Here is a 24,813-nt window from a genome sequence, read left to right as displayed (position 1 = left end):
GGTAAGTAAAAGTGTAATAAAGTTTTCACGTAATGTACGCGTCAAGGTTATATGTTTAAAAATAGACTTGTTTTGTTTGTCACTGTTGTATGTCAAGAACGTAGAGAACATTTTTACATAAGTTACAATTGTCCTTACGTGCTAAAAATAGCTCAGATTGTTCCAGCAAGGAAGAGACGTAGATTGTAGAGACTATATAAGAAGATGTGTTAACTGTTTCAGGTAACTGTTGTAAATGTATAAAAATGAAATACATTGTTTATTTATAAAGTATGTTTATCATTATAGTAATTTTAAGTTCTAGAATAAATGTTTAGTATTTATTTAAAAAGTATTTCTGTTTGGGTTCGTACTTTATATTAGTATCCCCGGCTTTGATATAGTGTTTGAATAATCGAACATTGTTCCAATCACATATCCATAATAAAAATACAATTTTATAACACTGTCTCGATCACATGATCCCATTGTTACATAACTAATAAGTATCTATTATGTATGCATCAAAAACATTTTTTAGGGCACCAATTTCTAATACAGTCCAGGAGATTTCGTTTTCCACCGTCTCTCCCCCCTCCCCCCGTAAGGTAGTCAGACTACACATACACAGAGAGTTATTACCCTTGCGTTCATTGTAACATTACATTTCCCTTCTATTACTTGCTATAAAATGGCCGGGACTCAAAATTGTGTTTGATCAACAGAAGAGAGGAAAGAACATTTGCATGATCAGGAATAAATGTGTTTTATCACTTTCTTTTTTCTCCAGCCCTTCTCTTGCTCGGTCTTTTTCTCTTTCTCTCGCTCCCCTTCCTCTTAACATTGTATACAGTTTATATCAACTCAGTCTGTCACTCTGTCTGTCTGGTACAAATCTTGTACATCAAGTTGAAACTTTGCACGATTATTCATTGTCGATGACAACAAATGAATCAATAAAAACAATGAACCAATTATTAATTTATTTATAGTAGGCCTAATTAATTTTTTCAAAAGTCTCTCTCTCTCTTTCTCTCTCTATCTCTCTGCCTGGCACTCACCTTGCTTTTTCTCATTACATCTTCAATACATATAAATGTTCAGAATCATAAAGCTTTGAGTTCAACAATTACTGAAGAATACAGTAACTCACTTGCACAGACCCAGATGGGATCTAGATACTTTGTCATATACACATTTATATGGACCATGATCTTTCTTGTTATACTCTCAGTTTGTAGATGTATTTTCCGTTCTCACTCACCCCCCCCCACACACACACTTTTATTTTATCCCAATGCTATCAGTTCACGTGCAAGTCTCGCTCTATTCTCGTAGATCAACACGTGACTAGTGCTTTGTTTGACCGACATCAGAGTGCCCTGTTGATTGCATAAGTGTTGATATTTCTGAGATAACTCTGTACCCAAGGCGCACTACTCTTTTACGTCCGAACATTTATTCTGGACTCTTTTTTTTTTTTTTGAAAAATTGTTAATAGTTTTACATATTTATCATTGACTAGACAAAATAACTAAAGGCATAATATAAATAAATAATTATATAACATTCATAATTTACATATGATTAAAAACTAGTAAACCAAACAAATTTAATTTAAATTTCAAGACCGCATTACAAATCAAGAGATTATCAATTAATAATTTCTGTCCTATTAACTACTTATATTTACCAGTAATTAAAAGTTAAAAAAAAATCTATTTAATATGCATATAAGGGAAATATAATTTGAAACAGCAATTAAAAAGTAGTGTTTTATGTTATCCACGAGAAGTGTGTTATTCCATGGCACACATAGCACACTTAAATCAAGGGAAAAGTTCTATTTCTTGATGCTTTGAATGAGATAATGGCCCTTTACATTTTATCATTCAATAACACCAGTTAGGCCAGGTTCACTTTTATTAACTATATCTTCATAAATATCAGTTCATTGAATACACACAAATATCAACAATGTAATAATAATAATAATAACATAAATAATTCTACATATAAAGTCGTTAGCTGAACTGCAAATACAATAGTATTTTTAACACTTCAGAAATGAGTACGTCTCTTCTTTTTGTATCTTTTGATAGTTTTGTAGTTCATAGTTTCTGAAATTCTTTGTGAAAATATTGAAACCTGCCTTTTTTACCTGCCTGAGCGATCACTTCGTTGGCCGGTAATTGAGTTTGTGTTTCCACACAAACTGTTTTTGTAACCTTGTTTGTTTGTTTTTGTTTTTCATTTCTTTACCCAATACCCAGTTGGTCTCTTAGTCTTGAAGGTAGCCATTGTTGGTGGGGGTTTTTTATTTCCTTTTCCATGTCACGGTCACCCAAATGTCAAGGACATTACTTGAAATAACTCCTTCCCCCATCTTGCAAAACCAAGAAAATTAAACTGAATAACTTTGTAAATATTTAAAAATAAATCCCAAATATTTCTATCTAATCATGTGTTCTAATTAACATGTCATTAGCTGGCCAACAGTTCATCAGCGATCTGTAATGTTTCTTTCTTTCTCACAAATTTATCTCGCTTGCTCGCTCTCTCCTCGCTTGAATTGTTATGTTTCTTTCTTTCTCATATTCTCTCTCTCTCTCTCTCTCTCTCTTTCTTTCTCTCTGTCTTTCCAAACAAAAATAACATCTATTTATTAAATCTTTATTTCAATACACTATGTAAAAGAAAACTGCAAACCTCCACATAAAATAACATCGAGTCACAATTGCGAAATACATTTAGCATGTCAGACTAGAACTAACGAAACGAGACTCAAATCTTACATCTCTTGGCGGCATGATACTGGAAATCACTTGTACACAAATGTTATCTCTGTCTAATGATCTATCTTCCTTGAATGCCTCCAGAAATGACGTTATCACTTTGTAACAGACCTATAAAAAAAAATCGAGCAACACGCAACACAATATTTTTTTCCTTACAAATCTGGTTCAGTTGACATTTGACATTTACATCTTACACGAACGTGTAATGAAATCTGTGATTAAAAATATATTTAACATCGTGTAATTTTATTGGTCAACCCTTAAATAGCATTACACTTTGATTAGCTAAAATTGGAATAGGTTGCTTCTCTTATAATAGCTCACAAAATTTGTTTGTAAATTCTAAACTATCAGTATTTTGAATAAAACAAAGTTTAATCATTATTTATTATTTACCTAATAATTCAAAATGAAATTCTACTAGAAGTAAAGATGGGAGATCATTGTGCTGCCCACACGATAACCCACTCTAAATTTTCTTTTACAAAAGATGGAATCATCTTCATCCCGTCCCTTTAGAATTCTGGTCTCACACAGCCATGGAGCCACTAAGAGGCGATTAACACCTGCCATGCTCCAAAATTTGGCATCAGCTACATGAAAGTCCTACCCATCAGATGCCATTTTCTGTTATACTGATGGGTCAGTATTGAGTGACCCAGATAGATCTGGGTATGGGGCTCTTATAGTCTACCCAGAACGGACAAAACCAGATCGACTCTCTGGTCCATGCGGCTTCGCTGCATGCTCCATGGACGCTGAATTAACAGGGATAACTCGGGCATTCGAGGCTATTAGAGCCCGAATGACCCAACATGAAACTAGCGCTACTACTGTAGTACTAGTCACCGACTCTCGCTCCAGTCTCCTAGCTTTGGGTGGCGGCGGGGGAGGGTCGCACGTAATAGAAGAGGCAGTCGGCGCCGCACATAACATTCGCCGAGCCATTGGAGCTGTCGTTTTTATGTAGTGGGCGCCCTCACATTGCGGCGTGAGGGGCAATGAAACGGCAGATACCCTTGTACGAGAGGGAGCTTTTGCAGTCACACACCTCGAAGCACTAAGCACGTTGTTACAAGCAACGGCAGAACTCCGAGCACTCATTCAAGAGAAGTGGTTCAAGTCCTGGGAGGAATCCGACAGAGCACGTAGTGTCTTGCAACACATGCGTCACCCAGACGGCGACGATCCGTGGTGGCGGTTAAGGAGGTCAGAACAAGCAATCATTGCACAGTGTAGAACGGAATATTGTCCTGTTGGTGCATACTTTGCCCAGTTCGGCCCGAACTAAGACTCCCGATGCCGTCACTGTGGAGAGAGCTTCGAAACAGTGTCGCATATCTTGTACGAGTGTTCCCAGCTCCGAGAGCTAAAAGGGGGGGGGGCGTGTCTGACCAGTCACTCGACTTGTATGGTAGCTACGAGGCATTACGCCGAACGGCCCAGTTTCTTGCCAGAGCACTACGGGAGGATTGAGTCCTTCCTGCTCTAATTTTTCAATAGTTCATCTCACGTCTCATACCACCAGGATCGAGATTCATAAAATGCCAACATTATGTCTTGTCATCTACCCCTTAAGTCATTATGGAAAACTTTTAAACTGCAGCAGCAAAGCCCTCTGACTGGGAGCAATAATGGCATGGTCATATGTCTTGCCTAGAAATGCCCAATATATTTGCTTATGATGAAAGCGTATGAGAAACGTTACAAATGAAAAGTGAGAAATGTGGACCACTACTATATAAACGTTGAATGGATCTCTCCGCCTAACAACGAATCGGTAGAACGACATGCAGATTACTGTGATGAACTTTTAGTATGCATTTCCTAATCCAGGGAACATTTTCACAATGGAAGAACAGTTTTGGTACAGAATGCCACTACATCTGTTTCTTTTTCATCCACAGATTGGCAGATGGAGTCTTGGTTATACGCTTTCTACAACACTTTGGCTTTACTTTTGTTGTTCAACAGAGCCGTCTTATGCGAGTCAAGTCAGGGGCATGAAGCATTGCAGAACACGTAAGTGAAAGGGTGACATCCCTTTAATTTTAAATTACATATCTATTAGAAGTGAATAAATTCTCAGTTATAACACACATTCTCTGACTCAATAATCATTTCATGATAATGTCGCAAAACTGAATGTAAGAAAGTACAGATCTAGATCAATCTTACATAATATGTGCTAGTCTAGTAATAAAATCTGTTATAACTCCAATAACCCTTTACCCTATGCCTAGAATGTTTTATTATAATATGTCTATGTAAAATATAAATGTTTTATTGCTGTAATCAATAGCCACTGTGTTTACAATTGTTATACCCTTTTTTATGACTACGCAGACTAATTCAAAAGATGAACACTATACAGAATCAGCTGGCAGAAGTCACAAGTTCAATTCGTTCTTTAAATTCAGACTTAGACAAAGCATTGTAAGTTATTTCACTTTATATCCTCCCGTCTTAACAAGATGTGAAAATAAATTTCATATTGTTTCGTATTTTATACATGTATTTTTTTAATGACAACAATAGAAAAATGTGTTTTAAACTTATGGGTTTTTATCTCTTATATGGCAAATGAATATAGGTCTAGGTTTAATGGATCCAGTTTCGCTCGACTTTAAATAACTTTTCTTTGATTCGCAGAAGCTCTATCAATTTATGTTTATTTATTATCAATTTAATTGTAAAACACAGTTCTTCTTTCCATGCGAGATGAGTCTTTTATATTATGAATGTTATTTACAATTATTCCCCCCCCCCCCAGGTGGCCAGGGCTCAATGAACCTGATAGCAGTTAGGATGGTGTTATATTCGTTTCTTTAACAACTTGTCGATGGCTTTAAAAGATAGGTATAGTGGTTGACTGCCCAAGTTATTGGCTTCCAACCAAGGGTCATGGGTTCGAATCTCGGTGAAGGCTGAGATTTTAAATTTCAGTGTATTTAGGCACTCGAACTAAAATGGGTACCTGACATTAGTTGAGAAAAGGTAAAGGTGGTTGGTCGTTGTGCTGGCCATATGACACCCACGTTAACTGTGGGCCAAAGAAACAGATGACATTTACATCATATGTCCTATAAACCACATGGTCTACAAGGGTCTCTTTCCTTTTTCTCTTTCTCTTTCTGACTCTCTTTCTCTCTCTGTCTCTCTCTCTTTCATATGTACTATAAACCACATGGTCCAAAAGGGGAAATTTACACTCTCTCTCTATCTGTCTCTCTTTTTCTCTCTGTCTCTCTTTTTCTCTCTGTCTCTCTTTGTCTCTGTCTCTCTTTTTCTCTCTCTCTCTTTTTTCTCTCTGTCTCTCTTTTTCTCTCTGTCTCTCTTTGTCTCTGTCTCTCTTTTTCTCTCTCTCTCTTTTTTCTCTCTGTCTCTCTTTTTCTCTCTGTCTCTCTTTGTCTCTGTCTCTCTTTTTCTCTCTTTTTCTCTCTGTCTCTCTTTGTCTCTGTCTCTCTTTTTCTCTCTGTCTCTCTGTCTCTCTTTTTCTCTCTGTCTCTTTTTTTCTCTCTGTCTCTCTTTTTCTCACTGTCTCTCTGTCTCTCTTTTTCTCTCTGTCTCTCTTTTTCTCTGTCTCTCTTTTTCTCTCTGTCTCTCTTTGTCTCTGTCTCTCTTTTTCTCTCTGTCTCTCTTTTTCTCTCTGTCTCTCTTTTTCTGTCTCTCTTTGTCTCTGTCTCTCTTTTTTTCTCTCTGTCTCTCTGTCTCCCTTTTTCTCTCTGTCTCTTTTTTTCTCTGTCTCTCTTCTTCTCACTGTCTCTCTTTTTCTCTCTGTCTCTCTTTGTCTCTGTCTCTCTTTGTCTCTGTCTCTCTTTTTCTCTCTGTCTCTCTTTGTCTCTGTCTCTCTTTTTCTCTCTGTCTCTCTCTATGTCTCTCTTTTTCTCTCTGTCTCTCTTTGTCTCTGTCTCTCTTTTTCTCTCTGTCTCTCTTTGTCTCTGTCTCTCTCTTTCTCTCTTTTTCTCTCTGTCTCTCTTTTTCTCTCTGTCTCTCTTTTTCTGTCTCTCTTTGTCTCTGTCTCTCTTTTTTTCTCTCTGTCTCTCTGTCTCTCTTTTTCTCTCTGTCTCTTTTTTCTCTGTCTCTCTTTTTCTCACTGTCTCTCTTTTTCTCTCTGTCTCTCTTTGTCTCTGTCTCTCTTTGTCTCTGTCTCTCTTTTTCTCTCTGTCTCTCTTTTTCTCTCTGTCTCTCTTTGTCTCTGTCTCTCTTTTCCTCTCTGTCTCTCTCTCTGTCTCTCTTTTTCTCTCTGTCTCTCTTTGTCTCTGTCTCTCTTTTTCTCTCTGTCTCTCTCTCTGTCTCTCTTTTTCTCTCTGTCTCTCTTTGTCTCTGTCTCTCTTTTTCTCTCTGTCTCTCTCTCTCTGTCTCTCTTTTTCTCTCTGTCTGTCTCTCTCTCTCTCTCTCTCTCTGTCTCCCTCCCCTTGACTTCGAGCGAAGTATCCATATCTTGCTTTGAAACTAAATTCTCAGAGTGCAACAGTCGAAGCATAACTTTTCCTCACAACGAATCGGTTGTTAAATTACTGACAACTCCTACAGTACTTCATTCTTTGTTTACACTTCAATTTAAAGATCCCGTTCCCTTTCTTTCATCAATTAAATTCAGTATGAAAGAAAAAAAAAGAGAAACGATATGAAGCAATGTCGTAGCAATGTAATGGAACTAAAATAAAGACGCACAAGAAATGCAACGCTTAGAAATTTCACTCATCAGTGCTGAAAAATGTACACAAAAATTCATATATGGTTTATGAAATACTTTGCTTATGTATACGTCTGTATTCTGAACACCGTATACACCAAAGAAAATCTTTCTATTTATAGATTTACGTTCTTGTTCGAAAATCTATAATAAACTTGACCTAGGGGACCTATATGGGAACTTGGGATGCTTTTAGAACTGCAAACAATCCGTTTTAAATATGAGACTAGCAATGAGTCTATGAGTAATAAAAGCGACTAGTGGTGTATTTAGTATATCTAAATTTGTATTTATAACTGGTATATTGAAAGTTCTACAACTATATATTCTGTACTAAACGTATGCGCATTGTTTAAAAATTATTGTTTCGATTGACAGATATAATTGTGTAGGTATTGAATCAGATCTTTGCGGCACCCTGGAACTGGAGGCTGGTCACAAGGGTATTAGGGACCTGAGTGCCCTTTTACAGCCCAGTAAGAGGTCAATGTCTCAAGATCCACAGGTGGACAAATACAGGGGGTAAGTGAATCATAAGGGAGTCGATAAATGCTATCATTTATTAGTACTTTCAATATATGGACATTTAGATCTAGAACTAGATCTAGACTTCTGATTTAGGACTCATAATATGTAGTCTCGATCTAGAACTAGATATACTTCTATATCTAGAATCTAGATGTCATCTGTATTACATGTAGGTAAAAATATGAAAAAAGCTTAGATAACCTTTCAATAAACGTGAAGCCTTTTTAAATTTAATTAACAACTCAGTTATCGATCAATTTTTTTAATTGAATAATTCCAATGATAGGCCTTTAAATCTAGGTTTATATCTTTATGTCAATGATCTAGGCTCGCAAAATTTTCCTGAACATAAATTTATTAAATTCTTGAATCAATAAGGCCTTTAATTCGGAAAATGCCCGAAAGTGATAGTTCTTTACAAAACCGATGTTGGATCTAGATCTAGGTCTAGTTCTATAGCCTAATTTAAATTTATTTCTTATTTACTTTGAAAAAATTATAACAGACAAGTTTTCCTCGTGTGGCCAACGTGCTAGTAAATCTTTTCTCAGCGATATACATCAAATGTTACATTTCTACGAAAATCGTTTTTTAAATCAGCGTCCACGGTCCATGCAGGTTCTTGGTTTCATGAAGTTCTGACTAAAATAGTGTTCTTGGAAGATTATTGTTAGCCTCTGTGACAAATTAGTGACTGCCTAGAGAAACGAAACCATGCCTCTAGGGAAAAACAATATTGGCTTGGATGAAAGCAAACATCAGCATCTGCTGGTTCCAAGCAAATTTGTCGAAACTTCCTTTTTCCTAAAAGGAACTCGGAACCAGGGAGCGAGGCTGGACGACCCGGGTGGATCCTATAATTCTTCTCCACCACAATCGTGTGTGCGTGGGAGAGAGGTCTTCATTTGGGGAAACGAGCACCTAGAGTGTAGAGGATAGTAAAAGGATGGCTGCTTGGTCGTGCGGTTTGCATGCTGGACTGTCGTTCGGATTTATCGATGGTCGAGCGTTCAAATCCTGCCCGCTCCCATCCCCCGTCGTCCTGCGGGAAGTTTGAACTAGGAAGTAAACTATCTTCAACTCTGAAGGAACATCCGAACATGTAAAACATTTTACAAGGTTGATGAGTTTTTCTTTAATCCTCGTCAATCAACTCGGTTCCATATAGCGCCCCCTATCGGAAGTGCCCACTTCATTGGACGTCACGTTGAGGCCTTGAAAGAGTGAGAAGGACCTTGAGGCTAGAGAAAAGAGAAGCGTGCGACAAAATGACATCTTTCACCCCCTACCAGTTTACAAAATATAGGGGCATGAATTTTTATTCACGCTCACTGCACGTTTGTGAAAAAAAAGTCAGCGAGGGTGTTATGTGACCAGAACAACGACCAACCGCTTTTACTGAGTGGACCGAGAATGTAAAAAAAAATTCTAAGAAAATATTTAAATCTTTTGAAAAAAAAAATAAAAACAAATTTTCCAGCTTAAAAATAAAATAAAAGTGAAGTTTCCAGTCAACTCCACCTTTACCTGCTTTGTATGTGGAGGGAAATGACTCTCCAGAATAAGGGCTCTACAGTCGCATGAAAAAAAAAGGGTTCCGAGCTACGACTGTACAAATACTCCTTCTTCCCTAGTGCTATTAGAGCATGGAATGGGTTGCCAGAGCTAGCCAGGAAAACCAGTGACTTGGCAGAATTGGTTAATATGCATGACTAAATGCATGACGCGTAGGACGTAATCATCTTCTTTTTTGAAGTAACGTCTGTATTATATAAGATAAGACTGAAGGAAGTCAACATAACAATATCTGAACATATAAGAGGAACTCGTTTTGATTTGTTTTTATACATTACTTGTTTGTTCATATTCTTGTTCGTCAATACGTTTACTGCTTACGTTCATAGCGTTTGATAATATATTCGCTTTTGCAGGTTACTCGCCGAACTAAGCCGGAAGCGAGAAATGGCCAAGTATCTGATGCGCATGCTCCGAGGAGCTGATGTTGTGGTGACAGGTGAAAAGTAAGAGAAACATTTTTTAACCCAAACCAAATCAACCCAAAACTTTTGACGCTTTACTACGAACTGAGTACCGACCTTACAGTCCAATAGAAATGCCCGCGAAAATGACGCTGTCTTTTAAAATATTCAATTAAAAAGTAATTAGCTCTGGCTGCAATAATACACTTGGTCGCCTTCTAGAAACCAAGATATCAAGAATGCACCATGACATGAATGTTTTAACTTCCTAATCGGCTTGCGGTCGTCATGTCGGTGAGGAAACCTTCTTCTGTTACGTCACTGGCTAAATCCCAAACTAATGTGTACAATAATTAGTCCTTGTATGCCCGAGTCTAACCCCAATTACCCAGTGCAGCCAATACTACAGATAGTCAATGGACATTCAATGGGGCTGATATACCGTCCCGTGGGCTATTTGAGAGAATTATGTTAAACACACATAATTATGTTACTTTATCAAATGTTAAATATTAATCTTTATTCAATTAATATTTGCAGCTTTTGTTTTAGTCTGCTACTGTTTTTGTTTTATTCATTGGTAAGAATTTATCACAAATACAGTCTTCTCTCTCTCTCTCTCTCTCTCTCTCTCATACACACACACACACACACACACACACTTTATTTCTCTTTTTCTTTCACTTATTCTCTCTCTCTCTCTCTCTCTCTCTGCCTGAATCAGCCAGGAACACCAACGACTTAGCAGAGTTTTTAAGTCATTGATTAACATTGGGGATTCAAACTTAAATACATCCATTTGCATTCGGGTGACTACTTGAAACCATCAACATTATTATGATTAATGTTCAACATGGATGGTGTGCGTTCTTAACTGCCGTCTCGACTATCCCTGTTTTGGGCTAGGATGTAATCATCTTTAAGTTCGAATCTTGGTCGCCGCCAACCCCAGGGCGTCCTGTTTTGGCCTAGGATGTAATCATCTTCAATTCAGGTAAAACAAAAATTCAGAACATGTAAAACTCTTTCTAACGAACAAACAATACATTTTCCCTATGAGTCCCACTTCTTACTGTCTAAGCCCACTGTCACTATACTGACAAGACATCTGAGCCCACTGCCTCTATACTGACATCTAAGCCCACTGCCTCTATACTGACAAGACATCTAAGCCCACTGTCTCTATACTGACAAGACATCCAAGTCCACTGCCTCTAGACTAATTTTTTAACCAATACTTTTCTTCCTTCATTCATTCTAGAAGATAACTATAAAATAAAATAAAAAAATGATTCAGCTTATATAGAAAGTTTAATGGCGATAGTGACCAAACTGTGTATAGAAAATAAAATCCTGAACGACTGTTAGATATTTGATTTTTTCATTTATAAAGTTATACAAAGAATTCATGGAAACCTTGCGTTTTGCTTGCCAATAGTGTTATTGTATTTTAAAATTAATTTACCGTAGAAAGCCTCGTTTTAAAACGAAAAATGCCCAGCACTTTCTATCGCTCATGTATCTCGGTGGAAAGATGTTTTTAGCTTCGTGGAAAGTAGTTTAAAAGTCGGTTCTACCTGCTAGGGCATATCTTCGATGTAAATAATGGCAGCTAAGTATGAAAGGATTAGTCAAAGATGGACAACTAAATATGATGACGTCAATTAAAAAATAGACACGGTTAATAAGGTGCTGGCTAATTAGACAGTAGGAGGGGCGGTCAGTCAATAACAATTAAGATACCAGAAATGGTCAGTTTGGTGTAAAGGAGTCAGTCAGTGATGGACAACAAAGGGGTCAGTCTAAATGGGATTTAGTAAAGACATGCCCTCTAGCTTCCCAAAGCAGTAATGACGGTAGTACGACATTCTGGATACTATAGTTATTAAAATATTTCATTAAAGATAGTCAACTAATAAGCATAGACTCGTGTTAAACAAAGCGCCTGGGTGTTAAGTTACTACAAGCTTGTTTCTTCTGGGTTTTTTTTGCCCACCTAGTTCCATTGACGTTGACGTCTTCTTTAACAAAATAATGGCCTCTACGGCTAAATAGTGGTGAAGAAAAGTAACCTAATTACCTCCCCTTGGAGTTTGTCCTAATACAGAGTGGTCGGACTTAGATGTGTAGTCCTTGTCGTGATTATGGTATTATTAAAACTTAAGCTTTGAATATTAAGCGAAACTTACTTTTCATTCGCCTTTTTGAGAACGTATACATTTCGCTTCGTTTTTTAACCAAATTCATTTTTCATCAGACATTATTATTTTAATCTGATTGTATGTAATACATTTTATTAGGCGTGTTGAAAGGGAATATTAATTGAAACAAGATGTTCAGGTATTGCTTAAATTAATTGAATTGAATGGAAATGGACATTTGACAAGCCTCATTAATTTGGTGTGATCAGAGGTTTGTTTGTTTCAGCCGGTCTTGAGTTTACGATGCGGGAAAATGCGGAGAGGGGGGGCACTATTAGAGCCTAGATAGTAATCGTTGTGATTAAGACTTGGCCCCAAGTCGGCCAGGTTACAAAGGGTAGCTGCAAGCAATAGTAGGCAAATAAAAGTAGTTAGGCATCGTAGTGGCCACCAGACATTAGTAAATATTTCACACATTGATGGATGTGCGGCTAAGGCCTCTTGGCTACCTAACAAGTGGGACTCGAACTCGAAATCCGACTCGAGCTGTTCGCCTAATGAAATCTTCTCCTAGAGGCCTCCCTCCGTCCACATCCGCTCCTCCCCCACCACACTACACCACACTAGTTTCCACCATAGCGCACTGAGCATGCTATAAGCATGAAAGATGCGGTATACAAATGTAATGTCATTTTTTAAATACATGAACTAGTATGGTGTAGGTTTTTGCATTGTGGCCGTTGCATCCACTATAAACTTTGTGAGTTACTGTAGTCCATTTCAATTATAATTTTGTTACTTTGCACATTATTTTCGTAGGCATTTTAAATTTGTTTTTCATTACATTAAAGATATAGATCTATATATAGGTATGACTATGCATGTGTCTGCATTGTACAATAACTAAATATGGTATCACTGCAATAAAACCAATAGATGTAAGAGTACAGAAATATCAATTCCCAGGAACGATAAGTTACTCCTTGGTTACAAAACAATGACATGAATAACTGTTTTTAACAAATGTTTTGTTTATATTATCTCCCCTGTTGGATCTAAAGTTATCTTGTTGGGTAAGAGATTCTGGTTGACCTAACGGGAGGTCAAGTCTGCTCACTCTGCGATCTAAAGAGTCTAGAGTTACTGCGCCTTCAATCAATTTTACGTGTTTTGCTCCGGGAGTCACACATTTGTAGGTGGACCCGACGATCGGCTGATTTAGATCTAGATACCAGCTCTGTTGTTATTGTTGTTTATTGATACTGTCCTGGTTGGACTTCGACTCACTCTGTGACCAGTTCTAACACTTTTGGTTAGTACATTTAACTATCTTTTCATCTATCAATATCTACACACACACACACAACACATATACACACACACGCGCGCGCACACCCATACACAACACACACACACTTGATGACAGAAGTCAGCGAAGAGTCAGTGTAGAATGACTGCTTATTGTTTAACGGCATCGTTGGGCAGAGCACAGTTCTTCTATTTGCAACCGTTTGCCAGATGCAATCCTTTTTAGTGAGCTGAAGGGTGGTCGGCGTAACAGAGGTGCCTTCAAGAAAATGCTATAAAGACCAACTTGGATGCCCGCTTGCCTTTAATTAATTAATTATGGCTTTTATATAGCATACTTTCATGCTTATAGCATGCTCAGAGCGCGAGCGCTTTGGTCCAATCTCATTTGTGGACCTTGTCTAGGAATGGTTCTAAGTTATGATAAGTATTTTCTAATCTGAAACGCACATTGATATCGCTTTAGCCTTTGCTAGTAACTAGACCTTTGTGGCCACATGTCACGCCCATATTTCTCATTCTGTAATTAGAACCAGTATGTGGTAGATTTATGCAAGACTGCTTAAGTCTAAAATATGCCCTACTTTTGTTGCTAGTCAATAAATGTTCTACTTTTGTTCTTAGTCAATGATATTTTCTCTCTCTCTCTCTCTCTCTCTCTGTCTTTCTCTCTGTCTCTCTGTCTCCAACCATCAAGAAAATAGAATTTCTTTTCGTGTTCTCATATGACCGTAACTGACCCACACAAAAAAAATCTCCAACCGACCACCTCCTCCAGGGAGTCCAAATGACCTGTCAGATAACTGCATTAGGTTTGTCACTAGATGACCACAGGGTTGAGAAGACTATGACCGATTGAGTGTTTTATTGGCCCTAGAAAGAACATATGATGTGTCAGATATATGATTTTGTATGAGTTTTATCATATGTTAATTCTACTTTCACTCTGTTGATTCTTGTGTGTGTTATTTGGGAATAAAGCAAATGTTCAATGTCCAGGCTGTCTGTTATCTCATTAATACAGAGCCGATGCTAGAGGAATAGTAGAGGTGTGTTCTCTACAATTTCTTTTTTTTTTCTAATAAAAATTCAGGGAATAAAATCCTAGTATCCTAAGTCAATAGTCTAAACCCGCGGTACAGCGGATTCTTGCTTTTACTCTACTATAATAAAACAATTGTCATTTTGAAACGCTGACCATATTTCTGCAACAACTAAATCTCAATATCTGGCATTGATAGAGATTCTTTTCAAGGCAAATAACAGATAGGAATGGATAAAGACAATAGACAGATCATGTGTGGTGTCCCAGCGATTCAACCGACTAAGGACAGGTGAAAGTGAACATTTCAATCTAACTACCTAGCATACTTACCAAAGAATCACATCACCACTACTTTAACCAATAAATTGGCTATTCTCCAGCAGTCTAGATCTAGAGCCCTAATCCTAGTACAATTATTTGCCCGTAGCTCGGACATTGTGTGCAGCGTTCAGAGCTCTAGTCTTCTTTATCGATCAAGGAGAATGAAAAACAATGTCAATGAGCTCACTATCATATACGAAACAAATAAAAAGTTGGCCACCAAAAAAAAAATGGTACTGTTAGAATATCTTGATAGATTCTCTTCTTGGCTCTAGGCCACCTCCTTCCTTCCCCCTCCTTTTCTCTTTCGTTCTTCCATAAGTGTAAGTGATAGCCAATCAAAGACGATTTCCTGAATCTTCTTGTTCCTCCGATGGCTTCCTGGTAGGAGCAGACATGCGCACTAAATGATTGTCTGTTAACACTCATCACGCCTCAGGTTTAACATATTTGAGACTCGTGCACTGGGGAATCACTTCGTTTGTCAGCGAATATTCCAAAGTTAAACTCTTCGATAAAGAAGTAACACAAGTTGAAAATTGTGGTTCCTTTTCACATAGTTTTCTGCTTAGATGAGTTCTAGAGTCTCGACTATGTGGACATAATCATTTGTCCTTGTGTGTGCGCGCTCGTGAGTGTGTGTTTGTGTATTTGTTAAGTATAAAAAACAACAACATAGGTATAGTTGACTGATTCCACGTGCGTTATAAAAGCAACATGTTAAGCCCACTATGATATGTAGCTCTAGAAATATTTCATTTACACCTAAGCCTATTTACGTTTGGGGGGCGCAGTGGCTGAGCGGTAAAGTGCTTGGCTTCCGAACCGGGGTTCGAATCCTGGTGAAGACTGGGAACTTAAATTTCGGGACCACCCAGCTCTAACCTGACATTAGGTGGGGGGAAAGTAAAGGTGGTTGGTCGTAGTGACACCCTCACATGACACCCTCGTTAACAATAAGCCACAGAAACAGATGAACTTTTATATTATCTGCCTTATAGACCACAAGGTCTGAAAGGGGAACTTTACTTTTACTATTTAGTTTACTTTGTAGACCTGTGTTTATTGAAATCATAATGTATAGTAATGTATACCTTATTGCAAAAGTGTTCCTTCAGGTTATGGAGATAACTATATCCTAGCCAAAACCCCCTACGAGGGATGGCAGTTAATGTATGCGTTAATTATTGTCTATTTTGTAGCTGTACAATTGTAAGAAGTGTTATACTGTTAGCGCAACAAAGTCTTCAGGAACACACACAAAAATTGAATAAAGATCTGGCCTTACAGCTATTGTTACCTAAAAGCGATGTATTCAGAACAGTTAGCTTACCCGTGTAGCTATTAACTGTAAGAGCAATTAAAATTCCGAGACACACCATTGGAGACCGATAATGAACGCAACATTAATTATGACGTCATATTAGACTATGGGGTCGTATAATAACAATAGAGAAGAGAAAAGGCTTGACAACATCTACTGATCTAGCTACTGAGATTACATAGACTCCATTCCTTCATTAACTCTTTCTATCCGTAATTATTTTTCCACGTTTCAATGGAATTCTTCAATTTGCTCATTACTATTTCACTACCCCTGTTATGATAAAGCTTCAATAACTTTGTTGTTTGTTATCGGGAAATGTTTTATTTGGTATAGAATGCATGCTCTTTTTATATAGCACAAAGTAAAGTTCATAAAACCAAACATTAATTTAATTTAATGAGGTCAAATCAACGATGGTATCGTCAATTAGGCGAGAAAGAGTTAAGAATACACAGCTGTTTCACATGTGTCACGTTAGCATCTGTTGTTATGTTCTGGGTTCTGTGACAGAGACTGTTCTGGGTTCTGTGACAGACTGATCTTGGTTCTGTGACAGAGACTGAGCTTGGTTCTGTGACAGAGACTGTTCTGGGTTCTGTGACAGAGACTGATCTTGGTTCTGTGACAGAGACTAATCTTGGTTCTGTGACAGAGACTGATCTTGGTTCTGTGACAGAGACTGATCTTGGTTCTGTGACAGAGACTGTTCTGGGTTCGGTGACAGAGACTGATCTTGGTTCTGTGACAGAGACTGTTCTGGGTTCTGTGACAGAGACTGTTCTGGGTTCTGTGACAGAGACTGATCTTGGTTCTGTGACAGAGACTGTTCTGGGTTCTGTGACAGAGACTGATCTTGGTTCTGTGACAGAGACTGTTCTGGGTTCGGTGACAGAGACTGTTCTGGGTTCTGTGACAGAGACTGTTCTGGGTTCTGTGACAGACTGATCTTGGTTCTGTGACAGAGACTGAGCTTGGTTCTGTGACAGAGACTGTTCTGGGTTCTGTGACAGAGACTGATCTTGGTTCTGTGACAGAGACTGATCTTGGTTCTGTGACAGAGACTGTTCTGGGTTCGGTGACAGAGACTGTTCTGGGTTCTGTGACAGAGACTGTTCTGGGTTCTGTGACAGACTGATCTTGGTTCTGTGACAGAGACTGAGCTTGGTTCTGTGACAGAGACTGTTCTGGGTTCTGTGACAGAGACTGATCTTGGTTCTGTGACAGAGACTGATCTTGGTTCTGTGACAGAGACTGATCTTGGTTCTGTGACAGAGACTGATCTTGGTTCTGTGACAGAGACTGTTCTGGGTTCGGTGACAGAGACTGATCTTGGTTCTGTGACAGAGACTGTTCTGGGTTCTGTGACAGAGACTGTTCTGGGTTCTGTGACAGAGACTGATCTTGGTTCTGTGACAGAGACTGTTCTGGGTTCTGTGACAGAGACTGATCTTGGTTCTGTGACAGAGACTGTTCTGGGTTCGGTGACAGAGACTGTTCTGGGTTCTGTGACAGAGACTGTTCTGGGTTCTGTGACAGAGACTGTTCTGGGTTCTGTGACAGAGACATTCTTCTTCTTGTTGTTACAAAATAGTTACAGCTGAACCCGCACTAAGTATTGAGAAAACGTATGTTAATGGAACATCACACGATATCAACCACTTGACTGCCAACTTAGGGTTCGAATCCCGACTCGAGCAGGACGGAAACCTTGTCCCAGATATTCCTCTTCCCCCCCCCCCCAAAAAGAGATTGTACCTTAGCGCACTAAGCATGAAAGTAGTGCTATACAAAAGTTTTGCGTGTGTGTGTATATAAGGAATAAAAAACCTGTGACTGTTGGCTTAAAAAAATAAGTATAAATGAGACCAGTAAGAAAAACAAGAACTAAAACGTAGACTAAGATTAAACCCAGTTTTTGTTTTGTTTTGTTTTGTTCGAAGCTCAAAGATGCCATAAACTTGATAGCAGCTGAATATATCTCTAACAGAGCGTGTGCTAAAAAGAAAATTGGGGACTTCAAAGAGAAGAGCATACACCAAAAATAAAAGAAAACATATTAATGAGTACTTAGGTACCAGTAAAACATATGCCTCCATGTCTAGCATGCCCTCATCTTGACTTTCAGGTTTCGGCACTATGGGACTATATTGTGTGGCGGAGGTTACCAAGAACGTTTTGTTGCACTACGTCAGGTGTTTAGCCAGGGGTTCAATTTCTAAACTTTCTGCTGACTTGGAATTAGAAACTGAAGATTTCCCAGGGGACTTTTTTTTTTTTCACGTTCTCTAGTTTCTACCATTTGGTATTTTACTCCCCTCCTCCTCAACCCACCCACTCCCCTGGATGTCCCCAAGCCCAATCATTTTTAAGACGAGTGATACATTATAGATTAGAGATGGTGGAAGAGAGAGTGCATGTGGGGAGCGGAATCTCTGTTTAACCTTGTTACCCTTCATATTCTTTTCTATTCATCTTTCTTTTTTTTTTTTTTTCGTTGTCAGCAGAACAATTCTCACTCGAAGTAGCGTCGTTCAATTTAGTGGTAAAATAGTGTATTAAGAAGCAGAATTGCGAGAACGGTGATTTATTTCTCTCTTCTATGTCTAATATTGCCATTGTATGAATGGCAATACATTTCTATCTCTTTTAAACTTCAGATGTTTTTTTTCTAACTGGACACTAAATCTAGTGGCTATTGTTTTTACAAAGCGTATATCAGCTCATTCTGTCTGTCTGTCTGTCTGTCTGGTAAAAAGTGAGTACACGTTATTTCTGCCACACCCATTCTCGGATCAAGCTGAAACTTCGCACAATTATTCATTGACAGAGACAAGACATGAATAATTTTTTTTAATTAACCAATTAGACAATTAATTATTTCATTAATTTGTTTAATAGCAACAAGGAAACTAATACTTCAGCATTCACAGATATGGCTAAATTTGTTGGGGTTAGTCCCCTTAAAAAAAATTGTTAACGGTATTTCTCCCTCACGCATTCTCTGATCAAGTTGATACTTTTTGTAATACAAATGTGGGAGAAATGACGTGTACAAACTTTTTACCAGACAGACAGACAGAGTGTAAAAATTTGCTGGAAACGGAACGGATATTTAGAAAACGGATCAAACGATTTTCATACAAATTTGACAGTTTATGTTATGTGGGGGGGATGAATTTAGCTTACGTAATAGGCCATACAGTTTGATCCTTATATATTTTTACAAAAATCTTCTTAAGATTAAATTTGGCTTACGATTTTTATAGTTTTGAACACAGCTTATGAGGAATACCTCACTCGACTCCAATGTTTCTTAGTATTCAGTAAAGAAATGAATCAATACAAATGTCTACCTGAACATTTCGCTCGCCGTCTATGAAGAAATCATGAGCTAGAATGTCAATAGAAGAACTTGTGCAGAGCTCACTGACTCCTAGCAATAGTTGATTCTATAGTTAAGCATATGTTTATGGCCGCTTCCAAGATACAACATAATAATAATGTAATAGCAACTGAATATTAGCTTATGCCCCATAACGGTGACTCCCAAATATTTTCAGCTTGTGGGCCATATGGCTTGTGGGCTGTAGGTTAAGCATCAGTGTTCCAAAACATACACCTGGTTGTGGTCAACCGTGACACACGGTCAAGTGTTGGGTATCGGAAAGTTAGGGGACTTGCGGGAAGTGACGAGTGTGTTAAAAATATGCATAAGGAAGTCATCTAGTGGAGTTTGTTATCTGTAGATAATGTTAGCCTTGTAAATGTGTTATGTTTGAATGCTTCACTATAAAAAGCAGTTTATACTTAAAAGGACTTGTTTCTTCACACACCTTCACTATTGTCATGCAAGGGAAATTATATAGATGTATAATTTTCTCTCTCTTTCTTTCTCTCTTTCTCCCTCACCTCTCTCTCTCACTTTCTTTCCATCCCCTCTCTCTCTCTCTCTCTCTTTCTCCACTCTTCTTCTTTCTCTCTATCTTTCCCTCCTCTATCCCTTTTTCTCTCCTTTCCCCCTCTCTGTCTCTTTCTTTCCCTTTCTCTATCTCTCCCTCTCTATTTCTCTCCCTCCCAATTTCCCTCTCTCTATCTCCCCCTCTCTATTTCTTTCCCTCCCTCTCTCTCTCTCTCTCTCTCCCTGGAGATATCGTCATTGCGATATTGTTTTGATCTGACAAAGCCAATCTGGCAAGTCATCAAGTCGTGAAGAATAGTTTCTTTGCTATTTGGCAACGATTAAAATTAAAGAGTTGGCGCGCACCAAGTCCTGTTTGCTCAGATCTTCTCTGTGACGATTTCCGGGCGGATTTTTCTCGTTCGTTCTTCCGCAAGATTTATTACGCTCGACACTAACTCCAGGCCAATGGAATCATCGTTTGGGCTACTTTGTTCTTTACCTTATTACCCCCCCTCTCCTCCCTTCCACCACTGCCGTTTAACGCTAAATTCCCCCTGCACTTAACAGAATGATTTAGTGAAACTGGCCAAACACAAACGTGCTTGTCCATAGCAAGGGGAACACAGTGAAAAACAAATTGACATTTTGATAACTCTGGATGAAGAAATGCGTCCAAACTAGGTCACGTGGTCAACTGACTAGTTAAGGCAAAATGAGCTCATTCGATAATTAAATTAATTCATCAATGTCACCTTTTTTGAATTTTTTCCTAGTATTAATACGCCGGTTCCCCCCCCCCCCCCTTTTTCCCATTTTTTTTCCAGTTTAAAATAACATCTGCTGTTTAACGATTTGACTATTTATGCACCCTAAGGAATCATAAAGTGGGTCAAAAGGGTTTTCTTATCAGTGTGGATAACTTAAACCTTTTGTATGTCCAATAGTCGTATATCTTCGTTTTATGATGTTTAGATACTTCTATGATATACATAGGTCTGAAGGCATACTCGATGTGAGATTCAGATTTTTAAAATGTCACAGAAATCGATTTTTTTTTAATTTGGTACCATTGATTACATTACCATTTTAAACACAATCCAGTGTTTTTGTATCACAATTGTTGAGACGGACTGTTGTTTAGCGAAACACAGTAGTTGTCATAAGACGAGAAAAACAAGAAAAACATTTTAAAATACTTAAAAAAAAAACACAAAGCTTATATTAAGTGTAATTGTATCAATTAGTTTGGATCAGTCATGTAATGGTATTTACGATAAACCTAAACATCATTAATCTGTGCGATTAGAAATATTAGGTTTGAAATATTTTTACCAATTGTTTTTTGTGTAGCTTTTAGCTTTCTCAGGTCCCTATGATCCTATCACGTGTATGAAAGGGGGAGTGAAGAATGGGGTATCTTGGTGAATGTTTACAAGATAGTTATTTTTTTTATACACAAAAAATTTTCACCCAGGGCACCGAGTCCTCAAGGGGACTAACTCAACTTATGCCACCACATCTTTCTATTACGATTTCTTTCCCTTTTTCAAGAAAATAAAATAATTACCAATAGGTAAAAGAAATAATTGTGCAAAAATTTCCGCTTAATCCAAGATTGGATGTGAGAGAAATAACGTGTACAAACTTTTGACAACACAGACAGACAGACAGGCAGACAGAGTGAGTTGATATAAGCTTTGTTAACAATAAAAAACTTGGACTAGTCCGAGGGTTTAATGTTCTCGATCATCCCCCAGTTATTGACAATCTGTGAAGGAGGCTTGGGATCTGCAACCTTATGGGATTGTCCGTTGATGAGATTTAGACATATACGCAGCCTTTTTCGGCCTCTGCAGTTAATTGAATCCTCATATTGATGAAGCTATCAAAAAATCAAACAAAGCATTATGGTTTATTAAAAGAAATTTCTATAAATCAAATAAGAACATAAAACTAAAATGTTATTTAACCTTGGTTAGACCAATAACAGAATATGCATTCTCTGTTTGGGACCCCTCCTCACGAAAACATTAAGAAACTGGAACAGACACAAAATAGAGCAGTGAGATTCATAACAAACGAATATTCACATTTGACTAGAGTAGCACCTTTGGTAAAATCACTAAATTTAGAAAGCCTTCAGGATAGAAGACTCAAAAGTAAAGTAGCAATCATACATAAAACACTGAACCATAATCTTCAAATACAAAAACAAAGTTTAATAAAATACTCTGAAAGACACAAAGATAAAGGCACATTCCTCGTTCCATATGCTAGGACAAATTTGTACAAATACTCCTTCTTCCCTAGTGCTATTAGAGCATGGAATGGGTTGCCTGAGCTAGCCAGGAAAACCAGTGACTTGGCTGAATTTAAGTCATTGGTTAATATGCATGACTGAATGCATGACGCGTAGGACGTAATCATCTTCTTTTTTGAAGTAACGTGTGTATTATATAAGATAAGATTTGCAGGTTATTTAAGAAAATGGAATTTCGTTTGTTTTGTTTTTTTCCAAAAACTTTTATTTGTGGTATTTGTTTACTAACACATTAGAATTTAAGCAATGTATGTTTTCATCAGAATTGAAATTTAAATCAATAGGCTTACAATTAAGTACCGGTGGTTTTGTGTCTGGAACTACCATTATAACGTACAAATTGCGCGCTATAAACTGTTAATAAACTGTAGTAAAACTGGTTTCAACAATTTGTATAACTGTTGACTCACCTTTACAGGAAAAGAGCCTGCAACCTTAACCTTGGCTTCCACTGTCAAACAGAAGATATCTCAAACTTTGCAGACATGTACGACTACCTGTCAAGTCCTCATAGTCCAGGCAAGAAGCGGTCAGTGAGGGCTACGCCATAAAATACAACACATAATGACCAACGAAGTGAAGTATTTGGTATGAACCGTTTTTTAAAACATTCGTAGGCTCTAGATCTATTTACTAGTGATAAGATTTATAGACTCCACACCAACAACCATATTCTATGAAGCAAATCCCTTGCGGATATGATGCGTTTAGAATTAAGTCAAAGATTTAAAAAAAAAAAAAAAAGTTAGATAACTCGGCTTAACTTTAAAGATTTTAACAAATGAATTGTCTCCCCTCTTTCGCTCAATTATTGTTAAGTGTATTTTATCTGTTGTACAACTAAAAGCAATTAATTTAAAATGCGTTTACCAAATAATTCGGATACATTTCATGTTTCTTTTACATTTAACAAACATGTATACATTGTGCCTTGTTTAGTCAAACAGAATCTACAGAGAACTAACATTTAAAGTAACTCATCTAAAACTATCTATATTATTATTATTATAGCTTTTATATAGCGCTACTTTTATGCTTATAGCATGCTCAGAGCGCTTTTGGTCCAATCTCATTTGTGGACCGGTGGGGGGGAGGGGATATCTAGGAGTTGGTTTTCCGTGCTGCCTTTAGGCGCTCAGTAAACACAACTCTGCCAGAGTCGGGTGTCGAACCTCGAGCCCCCTAGCCAAGCCAAGTTCAAGCGCACTTGGCCTCTCGACCACGCTTCCCACCTAGAAAATATTTATCGCTTTGTTTTTAAAAAAATCACAGAAAGTGGATGAAACATAAAAATGATACATAACATATTAAATCCATGTTATCTATACTAATACTATATTTGCAAAATACCACTGACTGACTGACTGATGTATGTGTGTCCGGGGTAGCGTTTTAGTATAGGTACCAGGGCTGGTTTAAGGACAGGGCAGCGGGGCTACTGCCCCGGGGAATCCACACCTCTAAATCAGGCCCTATTAGATAGAAAAAATATGTTTAATGAAGTTTCTTTACGCTGACTTAAACCTTCACTCTCTATATTTCAGGCTTGCATGTTATGTAAGAAAAGAAACAATCACTCAAGTCACATTTTATATTAGGTACTTACAGAATTGTTTTAACATGATTTTCCATTTTCTTTTCGACTAAAAAATTGGTCAAAATGTTAAATCTACTATTTTGTGAAGTCAAGAAATGCAGAATGATGTCTTGCTATAAGGAAACAAAAATGTATTCTTTACAATGTGTGCTATGTGCTACACCTAATACCACCCTGCTGTTGAACAGAAAGTTAGGTCTATGGAAGGAATATTCATATTTTTTAGTCAATAGCAAGATTTAGATTTTATTAAATCTTTTTCATTTGGACTTTTTTTCAATAAAACTTGTATTCATTATAACCAATTATCTATTGCTGGTTCTTTATTGATCCATGCTAGTGCTTATTTCTTGTTGCTTTGTTTGATAAGTCAATTTTGTTTTCCTTTTTTTTTAAATGTCATTACTTTCTAAAATGGGCCCATGGTCATGCTGTATGTGCTCTGGATTGTCCTCAGTGACCCTGGGTTCAAACCCTGCCAGGCGCACTGCTGGTTTTGATTAGGATGTAATAATATTTAATTCTGAAGAAACATTTGAAAGGCATTTGAAAGACAAAAAAAAAATGTCTTTCTATCTGATAGTTGCATCAACTCACATTGAATCTTTGTAAATACAAGTTTGGAAACTTGGGAGTTTACATTTTATACTATTTTCATGATCTAAACAGACTTTTTTTTTTATCATGCAGGTCTTCTTTTTATTATTGTAATTCCCTGCCAAGTACAGCTCGACCAATATAGCTTCTTGAATTGATATAGTATAGATAAGGAAAATATGTGTTCTTGTTAAATAAATCTTTATTAATCAAAAATGGAAGATATCTTAAGTCCACGTCCTCTAAAATTATAAAATAGCTGTTTTTAAGCCA

At 37.5% G+C, this 24,813-nt stretch overlaps 1 protein-coding gene across 1 annotated transcript; it reads left to right on the top strand.

The window, feature by feature from the left end:
- The first annotated feature begins 203 nt into the window (after window positions 1-203).
- Window positions 204-24,244, top strand: LOC129928634 (uncharacterized). The gene is made up of 7 exons (XM_056043582.1): window positions 204-222; window positions 4,685-4,799; window positions 5,124-5,213; window positions 7,855-7,998; window positions 9,936-10,025; window positions 22,765-22,934; window positions 23,891-24,244. Exons 2-6 carry the CDS (start codon window positions 4,693-4,695, stop codon window positions 22,895-22,897), a joined length of 564 nt encoding a protein of 187 aa, XP_055899557.1. The 5' UTR covers window positions 204-222; window positions 4,685-4,692; the 3' UTR covers window positions 22,898-22,934; window positions 23,891-24,244.
- Window positions 24,245-24,813: the final 569 nt, after the last annotated feature.

The sequence above is a fragment of the Biomphalaria glabrata genome, chromosome 10 (assembly GCF_947242115.1).
Source record: "Biomphalaria glabrata chromosome 10, xgBioGlab47.1, whole genome shotgun sequence".
Classification (NCBI taxonomy): Eukaryota; Metazoa; Mollusca; class Gastropoda; family Planorbidae; genus Biomphalaria; species Biomphalaria glabrata.
Note: the sequence above shows the minus strand (reverse complement) of the source record. Positions and strands in the feature narration are given on the sequence as shown.